General features: G+C 49.6%; 1 protein-coding gene across 1 annotated transcript; it reads right to left on the bottom strand.

Annotated features, from left to right (window-relative positions):
* Positions 1–9,214: 9,214 nt before the first annotated feature.
* Rpp25l (ribonuclease P/MRP subunit p25 like) lies at positions 9,215–10,805 on the bottom strand. The gene is made up of 2 exons (XM_021634480.2): positions 10,672–10,805; positions 9,215–10,020 (listed from the first exon to the last, which is right to left on the bottom strand). Exon 2 carries the CDS (start codon positions 9,979–9,981, stop codon positions 9,490–9,492), a length of 492 nt encoding a protein of 163 aa, XP_021490155.1. The 5' UTR covers positions 9,982–10,020; positions 10,672–10,805; the 3' UTR covers positions 9,215–9,489.
* Between the last annotated feature and the right edge of the window lie 728 nt (positions 10,806–11,533).

The raw sequence follows: 11,533 nt of genomic DNA on the forward strand, positions 1-11,533 counted from the left end.
TCTGTGCCAGCACATGGGAAGTCTTGGGTGTTCATCAAAGTCACAGGCTGACCTGGGCATTATGACAGTGGGGATGGCAAGGTTGGTATGAAGGAGCAGGCATAGAATGTGAATGCGGGGGAGGGAAAGGGAAGACTGAGCTAGAAACTAGAAAGTTTGGTTAAAAGACAGATGAAGAGAAAGAGACACAGCTGTGTTTGTGTATGTGTGTGCTTACATGAGTGCATGCATGGATGAGCACTGGGTAGGCACGGTGGAACACACCTGCAATCATAGCACTTAAAAAGTAGAGAAACGAGTATCAGAAATTCAAGGCAAGCCTTAGCTACATGTTGAGTCCCAAGGCCAGTCTGTACCACATAAGAGCCATCTCAAAAACAAATGTAACAAACCAGAAAACCACTAAGGCTCCAGATGCTAAGGCAGGAGGATTGCTGTGAGTTTGAGGCCAGCCTGGCCTACATAGTGAGATCTTATCTAAAAAACAAAGGAAAACAACAACCAACTAAACAACAACATAAAAGAAAGAAAAAAGAGTGAAAGAAAGAAAGAGAAAGAAAAGAAAGTAAGATGCAGGACACCCAGAAAACAAGAGAGTCCTTCCAGCTTCAGAAGTTAAAAAAAGAAAAAAAAAAAAAAGAAAAAAAATCTAGGACCAGGGCTTATTAGGAGGCTTTAAAAAGAGCTTGGTTAGACCAAGCCCTGGCTCTCAGCAGCAGGAGTTGGGTGGAGGCAGCTGGACAAAGATGGAGCGAAGGAACTTGCTGGACCCAGCATAGAAGCTCACGAGCAGCATGTGTGTGGCTTCTTCCCAGTCCCACTATTTCTGGGAGTCTGTGTGGTCTGGGGGCCTCACACAGCCATGCACAGGGATAGAAGAGTATGAAAAGGCTCCTTCCAGGCCACAGACATCTAGTCTTGAGCCCCCATTTTCTTGTTCTTCCCAAGGGGCTCCCAAACCTTCTTCAAGCCCAGGAGCCTGCAAGCAGGGGTGGGAGACCCCTGGGGACCTTTCGAGTAATTGAAACCAGGGCTAAGACATTAGAAACCATAACGCCAACTCCCGGACTCCCCCAGGATAGCTCCTGGTTTTCTTCTCGCCCCGATCCCCCCGTTGTTGACAGCCTGGCTCTCTTAGCCCCCACCAGCTGGGCTGCTGACCCTCCTCTCCAAACTAGCCAGAATGGACCTCCAGCCAGAGACACCCAGGCCAGACCTTGGGGGCTCATCTCTGTGCTTCAAGAACCTCAGTGTATACTAGGCTAACCTCCTTATTTTGAGGTGTCTCAGACTCTAGTCTTAATTGCTAGTCTCAGAGGCTATCCTAGGGGGTGGAAGATAGACAATAAGGGTTTTTCCACAGTAAAGGAGAAAAGGGAGAAAGAGGCGATGTGGGACAAGAGAGTCCTATAACTAGCAGGTGCTCAATAAACACAAGGAGAAGAAAGAATTCTCAGAGCTGCAGGGAGTGGAGGGCAGAGAGTGGGGGTGGAGGGCACAGAGGGCCCTCACAAGGAGGCTCTGCTGGCTGACCTGAAGCAGCCATGGGAGGAGAAGGGTCTGCTAAGGACTTCCATGCTGTGGGGCCTCCCACCCAGCTCTGATGGCTCTCCTCTGTCTTCCTTTCCTCCCTCCACTGCTGACAAGAAGACCCAGAAGTTGCTTTTCTTTTTTAGCTTGGTGGGAAGGTTCTCCCCCTAACAGCTGCCTGAAGACTTTCAGATTACCCAAGAGGGTTGGTATGGGAATCTGTCTGTCCATACTGTCTGTACATCTGTCTCTCTTCCTGGCTCTCAGTCAAACTGAAGGATTCTAATACCTGCTCCACAGCTTTCTGGCTTTGAGGCCTCAGGCAAGTGACTTAATGTTTCAATTACTTTAGAGTCTCAATTACCCCAGGAGTGAAATGGGATCATAACAGCACCATTTCCTAAGACTACTAGAAAGACTAAGGTAAATGAGATGACCCAGGCAAGCACTTAGCACTAGGTTTGGCCAGTACTGAGGCTTCTTCTTAAGCAAGTATCATCATGCTTCTGGGTCTCCTTTGCCAGGTCTCACTGTCTGTATTAGATCTCTTCTCTCTCTCTCTCTCTCTGACCATCTCTCTCTCTATCTTTTGCTTTTCTTGTGCCTGGCTCTACAGACCTGCTGCTTCACTTCCCCACCCCCACAACCCTGTCTGACTCTTTTCTATCCTCTGGCATGGCTAGGGTGGGCTGAGGTAAGGGGGTACTTTTAAAACATCAAACAGGACTCCTGGTAGCAGGATCACGCCTGGGCCTGAATGTGGGTGAATCGCAGCTGGTGGTGGGAATTCGCAAGTCTCTGGTCCTTCCTGGCTAGGCAGGAGAGCTGGGGGCTTTGGCTCCACCACCTCTTAGAGGAGAGAGACTTGCCCTGACTGCTTCAGCCGCCTCCACATCTGGGTCCAGGCCAGATCCCCCACGACTAGTGCCTTCCTGGAGGTAAGGCAACCTGTACTCAGAACAGTCTGGAACCTCCCACACCAAAACCATATGGAAGCACCCTTCCAGGCCTCTTTTGTCTTGATCTTGCTCACATTTGAGCTGTGACCTTTCCACCTGCATTAAGCTTGCACTCCCAAACTGAGGCTACCAGAAAGAGGAAACCTCAAGGGGCTCTTCATTGGCCAAAGACCTTCTTCTTAGGGTTGAGGCACAAAAGTCTCCAGGTTTCATTTCTGTGTAATTGAGAGTTTGGAAAGGCTGGGGGCATGGTGTAGAAGAGGTGTTCATCAAATGGAAGCCAACGGAAGGAGACAGTCTTAGGGTCCCAAACAGGGAACTGGATGACTGAGGCTACAGCAGGCAAGAGCATGGATAGACCACAGAGTAACTGCCACTCAGCTTTGTGGCTCAGTAAGAGCCTGTACTGGAGACCAGGATAGGTCTCAACTGGCCCCAAACACCCCTACGCCTGGGCCCAAGCCAGATCCCTCACGTCAGCTCGCAGGCAGTGGGCCAGAGGGGCAAATTAATTAAGACTCTTCTCTCATTTCCCTATTCTCAACACATCATTGCCTCAAGGTGCCCACAAGCTTCATGGAGAGCTGGGGAGATAAACTCACAGAGGCAGGAATATTAGGCACAGTCACACGGCAGGCAGAGGCTGGACAGAAGACCTGATGCCCTGGCAGCCAGCCAAGGCCTGTCGTGGGAAGCTGTGTCAAAACTGTGACAGGGGCCAGATTCAAAACAGGATTTTATGTGGGGAAAGTGCTTAGGAATTCTTGAACACGTGGGCAGCTGGGACAGGGGTGGTGCAGCCCATCAGGCAAGGACAGATGCAGTTTTCCTGTCCTTCCCATCAGAGAAAAGCTGTCAGACTAGAGGCTCAGAAAGAGCCACTGAGAAGAGACAGACCAAGAATAAAGTTACCAGAGACATAGGCACATGTACATGCACACACACACACACACACACACACACACACACGGACAGAGATGTGAAGCAGATGCAGGGTGTCAGGGAGATGGGAGGGAAAGTCATGGAGTTACAGACACAGAGACAGAGGCCGGAAGTCAGAGATAACAGCACAGAGAAACGTAGGCCGAGAGACAAGGACAGAACAAAGCAAAGAAATAGATCAAAACACCATGACTGAGAAGGGTAGGTGCTCCAGTAGTATCTCCTGGCCTCGGTCTCTCCACCCAGGTCTCCCCAGGGTGTGCCCCTCCATGCTATTCACTTGTTTCCATAGCAACACGGAGGGCAGCACAAAAATTGCATACGCATTTACATCCTTTCTATCTGCATAATTCAACAGGTTCTGTGCATATTTATGAGATGGAATGAAGGTGACTCCTCAGTTCCTACTCAAGATCTGACTCTGATGCCCCCTGCTTGCAGTACATGGTTATGGCTTTGGCCAGAGACCTGGCAGACAACATGCCTCCCATTCCCACATGTGCCTTTTTTTCTCCCACTTGCAGGCACTTCTCTTGGGCTGGTGATGGTGGGATGCCCCTCTCAGCATCAGCATGCATACACAGGCATGTGAGTGTACTCTGGTAGGAGGTGGTTGAAGGTGGGTCCCTGTAGTGAAGGCCCCTGAGGACATGTGAAAGGGTCACCAAGAAATGCTGTAACACAGGATGAGCTGAAAGCTGGCACATGTATTAGCAGAGGAACCTAGATGCTGGGGTCTCTCAATATGGAAGCTGACCAAGACCCTGGTTCTGGCCAAAATAAGCAGAGGAGCTAAGATGGCAGACACAGAAACAGAGGGCACAGAAGCTTGCACAGTGGTGCAGAGGGAGCCTGGGGCTAAGCACTTCCAGAATACAGATGCTGTGGGCTGGGCAGGGCTCCCCAGGACCTACCATTAGTCATAGTTTGGGCCTACTATCTCTTCCCAGCTTTCTCATTGCTGTTTCAGCCCTGTGCTCCCTCCACTCAGCAGCTGTAGCATCCAGAGTTCTCACTCTAACACAGTCTGACATTTTACCGTATGCCTTCCTCAGACTTCTGGAATCTCCCTTCAATCCCAAGAGAGTCCAAACTCCCTGGCCAGGTGTGCAGTGTGGCCCCAAGCCATCCTGGTGGCTCATTGCTCACAGGCCCCCTCCTTGAGTTTCTTTTTTTTTAATTTATTATTTATACACTATACTGCCTGCACATGTCTGCAGGCCAGAAGAGGGCACCAGATTTCATTATAGATGGTTATGAGCCACCACGTGGTTGCTGGGAATTGAACTCAGTACCTTTAGGAAGAATTGCCCGTGTTCTTAACCTCTGATCCATCTCTCCAGGGCCCCCTCCTTGAGTTTCATTCATCAGATTCTATTCTTGCTTCTCATTGCCTCCTATGTCTGAGGTCACGATTTCCCTTCATTCCTATCCTTCCCATGTCTCTACCAGACACAGTCTTCAATCTTCTACACAGGCATCACCTCCTTTCTCTCTCTACCTTTCTCTTTCTTTTTTCTCTCTCTCTCTCTTGAGCTTTTGCCAGTCTCTAAGTGCTGGACTAGGGGCTCTTATTTCTGCACTGACGAGCTTCCTGAATCTATATATTACTACCACATTCCTGAAGGTAACATATTGAAAGTATGAAACAGGTCTATAGCTACAGGACAGTCTCAGTACAGTGACTAGGTTTGTCACACCTAGTCACTTGGATTATCCTTAGTTGTCTTTTAAACAGCTGAGATGTCACTCAGTGTATTAAGGACCAAATTTCAAGACTAGACTGTTTTGCCTCTATCTTGGGGCTTTTAGCACAGTGGATTTTACAAAGGATAGATGGGTTATCCCTTTGTGAATGCTGCCACCTTGTGGTTACAGGTAGACGTTCTCTGAGGTTACTACTAGTGTCTTTTAAATACTTTTTGGGGGAGGTGGGGTTGGGGAGAGGCATCATCTCCTGTGTCTCAGACTGGTTTGGTAATCACTATGTAAGCCAAGATGGCCTCAGATGGAAATCCTCTTGCTTCAGCTCTCAAAATGTTAGGATTACAGATATGAACTTCCAAGTCTTGTTTTGAATTAGTATTGAATTTGAACAAAGATCAGAGGAAGAAAAATTAATGATGCTTCAAGAGAGGTGGGGCATCAGTGTGGTGAGAGCCCAGAGTGCAAGATCCAAACCAAAGATGCTCAGAGTCGGGGCGGCAGGTGAGCAAGAGTAATCCCTGGATAACTTGGGATCTCATCCTCTAATGTGGAAATGGAGGGCCAAGAGAACAGGGAATGAGAGTCAGATCTAGGTGTGCCCAAGCCCTTGGTAGCTCAACATTCATCCCTTCATTGAATGATTATTGAATATCTACTGTGTGCAAGTCATGTTCAAGATTCTTAGGTTACTTCAGTGAATAAAGGAGACTCTGCCTATTTGGAACCCAACATTCACCAGGAGACAACAAACAAGTTTTATTTCATTTATACTTTAAGACATTTTGTGTATGGATATTTTGTTTGCATATATGTGTGCTACATGCATGCCTGGTGCCTGAGGAAGCCAGAGGTGTGTGAGGGATACTCTACAGCTGGAGTTATAGATGCCTGGAGGCCAACCAACCATAGCAGTTACTAGGGATCAAAGCTGAGTGCTCTTTCCCACTGAGCCTCCTCTCCAGGTCCCCCAAATACTATTTTAAATAAGCAAATTATATTTAGAAGGTAAAAAACGCATGACATGGGGCTGGAGAGATGGCTCAGCTGTTCTGCCAGAGGTCCTGAGTAAAATTCCCAGCAACCACATGGTGGTTCAATCATCATCTGTACTGAAATCTGATTCCCTCTTCTGCTGTGCATGAAAAGTGTTCATATACATAAAATAAGTAAATATTTTAAAAAAGGCATGACAAAGAGGGACCTGGGCTGTGGTAAGTCTGACACCTAAGTTCAATCCCCAGGTCCCACTCTTGCAAGTTGTCCTCCATTTATGAGCTGTGGCATACGTACACCCACAAACCCAATAAACAAAACAGAAAAACACCTTTTGAACTCTAGAACTCTCATCTGCTGTTGTAAGCTACTCAGTTTGTGGCACTTTGTCCCAAGAGCCCCATGAAACTAACATAGCTACACTTCCTTATTACTGTTTTCTGACCTCTCATATCCTGCCTGCACCTCTACATCATCTACCTGCTTGACCTCATCTCTTCCCTCCTGTTACAGGAAGTCATCTTGTTCCTTTTTTTTTAATACTTTTTTTTTAAGTTTGTGTATGTACAACTTGAGGGAGTTGGTTTTCTTTTCCACCTGTGTTCTGGGGGTTGAACTCAAGTTGACAATTAATCCTCTGAGCCGAGCCATCTCACCGACCCCTGCTCCTACTTAATTTTTAATTTGTTTTTACTGTATTGCTGCATGCATGCCTGTGAACCACAAGTGTGCCTGGTGCCTGCCAAGGTCAGATGAGGGTATCAGATGCCCTGGGACTGGAGTTACAGACAGCCATGAGTTGCCATGTGAGTCCTAGGAATTGAACAAGTACTTTTTTTCCTTATTTATTTTGTCTGCTTGTACATCAGAAGAGTGCATCAGATCTCATGAGGCTACAGTTAAAGATGGTTGTAAACTACCATGTAGCTGCTAGGAATTGAACCTGAGTCCTCGGGAAAGGCAACTAGAGCTTTGAGCTGCTGAGCCATCTCTCTGGCCCCAGAACAAGTGCTTTTCACCGCAGGCCAATGCCCCTGCCCCCTGCTCCTACTTTTTGAAAGGGATGCCCCCATATCTCCTTGCTTCTGTAAGGTATTATGGAAGCCACACCACAGTGGATTAAGAAGTGGGAAAAGAATCACATGCTCTCAGGCTCTCTCCTAAGACTGAGCATCCATTCTCACTTCCAAGGCTTCATCTCTTCTTCTTTCCCAAGCATCCCTCCTGGAGATGCCAGAGCCAGGCAGAGGCTCTAGTGGGAAAAGGTTAGGGAAAGTAGCCCAGATCCCGTCCTCCCAAGGGATTCTGACCACAGGTATTTGCCTTCACATCCCTTTCCAATTATTTTGGAAATCTCAGATGATTTCCAATTGAGCCCAGTTGGTTTTGCAGAGCTCACAAGACATCGTACTGAATCACCCCTCCAGCATGAGTTACTGGGTTATGATTTAAAATTTTTTTATTTACTTTTAACTTAATTCATTAATTTTTATATGCATTGGTGTTTTGCCTGCATGTTTGTCTGTGTGTGCATGAGGTTGTCAGATCCCCTGGAACTGGAGTTACAGACAGTTGTCGGTTGCCATGTGGGTGCTTGGGAATTGAACCCGGCTCCTTTGAGCCAGTGCTCTTAACCACTGAGTCACTTCTCCTGCCTCTAGGTGTGATATCTTTAACCTGGCCAAAGCAAAGTGATCAAGATGAGATGCTAGATCAAAAATTATCAATAACCTATAAGGTAATGTGGCCCAAAGTTCTGAAGACTCAGTGACTCTGAGAACGCTGACAGCAAAATATACACAAGAAATTCAGAGACGGGCATGGAGACACACTTGTGATGGAGCAGCAGGTAGAAGGAAAGGAAAACGGAGGTCAGGCAGCTACTGGCAGAACAGGTCACAGCAGCCTGGCTGTCTTCAGAGCTGTTACATGTTTCATCTCTCTAAGGCCTGCCAGAGGGGCTGCTTTCTCAGTTCTCCCAGGGTCCTGAGTCCTCATCACCTATCCCTTCCCTTAGCACACTTCCTCTCTCTGAGGGATGGCCTTCCTTGGAAAGCAAAGGATGCAGTTACAGTTCAAGGCACACCCTGATGGCCTTATGGTCATTCATGCCACTCAGCCTACCTCAGGTCCTGGAGTTCCCCAACTCTTCTTGCCTGGTCTGAGAGAAATATTACTCAACACCTTCAACTTCCTGGGTCCTGCTACAGCAAAGAACTGAGAAGAGCCCTGACTTTATTTTCTCATAATTGGACATCCAGGTTACTAGACACACTGGAGAAAATCTTGATTCTCAGAAAGTGGAGTTGATCGATTTTTTGTTTTTCAAGACAGGGTTTCTCTGTGTAGCCATGGCTCTCCTGGAACTCGCTCTGTAGACCAGGCTGGCTTCAAACTCACAGAGATGAGCCTGCCTCTGCCTCCTGAGTGCTGGGATTAAAGGGGATCGCCACCACCTGGCAAGTTGACTGATTCTTAAGACCACTGCTGCTTACAATCCCACTCTACTGCCTGGGGCCACGTGACTACCATTCCAATCACTCTCTAAGATGCCTGGGTAAATCTGAACCAAAGGCCAAAGTGAGACAGAAAAAAACAGCAATGGGAAAAAAGGCAAGAATGCAACCTAAAGAAAGATGTGGGATTGAGGTCTACTTTAAAGCTAAGAAACCAGCTTGTTTATAAACTGAAGTTACTTACATTTTATAGCGCCGGGTGCTCAGTGTGCACCTCTTTATTACAAATCTGACGATCTAAGAAGGTTATACGCACTATACGGAGGAGAGTACTAAGGCCCAGGGAAGGAACTTTATCCAAAACCACAAAACAGTAACTTGGGAGTAGAACCAGGATTAAAACCCTGACAGGCCACTGTACTAAAAGATATGCCAGAGACGGGAGAAATGCCTGAGCTGGCACAGCCCCAAACCAGCTTAAAGCAGGTGGCAAAAAGCCATCCAGTAACTTTTTTTGATACTAGATGCATCCAGCACCAGCCTACCCTTTTCTGCTTCCAGCCCATGAGCTCCAGGGGAAAAGGTGAGGACCCCACTCCTTCAATCCCACTTACAGGCAGCCAAACAAAGGGGCACAGCCTTTATTTTCCTCCCCTAGACAGATGTCGGAAAAGACAAGTCAAAAATAGTGTAGACAGAGACAGAGAAAGCCTCAAGCAGTCTCTAACATAGCACTGGCCCACACCTGTCGGTCTTCCGCAGCAATCTCATCCCACACCCCAGCACAGAGGCAAGGCAGGCCTTCTGTGGGCTCAGGCCTTGCTGGCATGTTGAGCAGTCATAAGCACTTCTTAGAGAAGGCACAGATATTCAGTTCTCAGGTAGTCAGGCTCAGCAGGTCTTCAGGACCGAGTGTCCCGAGCCCTTCTTCGGGGTCTGGGACCACAGCTGGAACTAGGTATGGAGCCCAGGCCAGGGGGTGCGCCTGGAGGTTGGTAGCCACATTCACTGGGGTCCAGGGGGTCCCGACTGAGCAGTACCCACACTGCAGGCACATGGCGTCGAACTGTGAGGGGGTCTAGGCCTGTGTCTGGGGCGGTTGGGACCCAGCTGTCCTCAGTTTGCAGGAACCTAAGCTTGGTGAGCTGGTGCAGGCCCGGAACCCGCCGTTTGACAATCTCTGCGCAGCTGACAGCCTTTCCAGCAGCCCGGCCAGAACCTGAGAACACCACGTGCCTTGTGCTTCCCCCTTCCAACCGACCCAGCGCCAGGCCTAGCAGGTTTCGGATTTTGCTCCCATCTCGGACTCGCATTTCCAGAGTGTTAGGAGGTAGCTGTGGCATTGGTGAAGACGCTGGGAGCTCTACAGAGCCAGCCCTCCGGTAGTGTTCCATTCTGCTCGTGCGGCCTCGGTGAATTTCTCTTGCTAAGTACTGCGAGAAAGGGTCAAATGAATGGCTGGAATATGACCAGTCCATCCTCCATCACCCCTCTAGGTATGGTCCTGTTCCTCACCACGGACGGGGATTTCACCCCACCCCCACCCCCTCCAGCATCTCAAGACTGGGGTAAGAATTATCCTTTAGACCCCTTTCTAAATACTTTCACAACTCTCAAACACCAACAGAACCGATGCCCCACCCCAACCAGGCTCTCTGGGACAGGGCCGGGCCGTGCTCACCATCTCACACTCCTCCACGCTAGGCTCCAGACCCCTCACCCGCAGCTCAGTAAGAACAAGCGGGCTCTCCTCACTAGGCTTCTAAGGACTGGGCCGAGGCTCCCTCACTTTCCTGCTTCCAGAGAGTAGAACCAAGACTCCTGGCCCCAGACTTCCCGGGGCACAGCCACGAGCCCTCACTAAGTACTCCCTAAGGTAAGGTAGGACGCGGCCCGCCCACGGACCCTCCGCCCGGAAGAGCAGACCTCATTCCTAGGTTAAGATTGCCAAGGCTGGCTGGGGAATTTGCGAGTGAGAACTGGCACCGAGAGCTGCTCGGACCACTCGTGGGCTGCTGTCCCAGGCAGCAGGCAACCCCCTTCCCCAGCTCTGAGTCTTCACGCCCCTGAGATTTGGCTCCTACCTCCGCACACAGTCAGCGTTGGACCATCAGCCAGCAGCCAAGATGGCGCGCAGCCCGGGGGCGCGCGAGGCCGCGGGGCCGCGCACGCAGGGGGCGGGGCGTGAGGCGGAACCAGTGCCGGCAACTCGCCGGCCTCAAGCTGTCCCTGCCGTGATGCCGGAGCACGCCAGTCCCTGCAGAGGGCTCAGCCCGGGAGAGGAACGGCTGTCGGCGAAGTCCCGCGCCTGAAGAATGTGGATGGATGGCGCGTCACCTGTTGACACAGCGCAGCAGCTAAGGTGAAAGCCACTGGTGGATACACGCAGGTGAGCCCCTCAGTTACCGGGTCTGAGCTTTGTCCTCACCCTGCGGCACTGGACATCCCAAGCGGTCTTCAGTAGGGACTAAGCCAAAGCTTGTGCATAACTCCTTGGCCCAGAGGATTGGCGTACCGGCAGGGTGGATCCGGTAGTAGTGGCAACAGATGCTGGTGACCCTGGGAAGGGGCTGTACTCTACGTCATCACAGCGCTTCGACACGGGGTCATGCCCACAGAGCCTAGTCTAGTGTCCAGAGCAAAATAGGCTCTCCAATATTTGTCCAATGATATGTTAACTACCCAAACGTCAAGAATTGAGAAGAGATGGTAGAAACTGCTAGGAAGTTTTGGAGAAGAGCAGACAACTATTTAGGTGGAATAGTCTAGGATGATGGCCACTTTGTAGATGCTAACAGCACTACAAGTTGGGTGGTCTACAGGCAGTTGAAGGAGCCGAGGCACTGCCTCAGACCACAAGAGGGCAGCATACACTTCATGGAGGGCCGTGCTTGAACTGTTAACTTCCTGCATTCCCATCAAGGTCCCCTCCCTGCTCCCCCTTCC

This window comes from Meriones unguiculatus, chromosome 1 (genome assembly GCF_030254825.1).
Source record: "Meriones unguiculatus strain TT.TT164.6M chromosome 1, Bangor_MerUng_6.1, whole genome shotgun sequence".
Lineage (NCBI taxonomy): Eukaryota > Metazoa > Chordata > Mammalia > Rodentia > Muridae > Meriones > Meriones unguiculatus.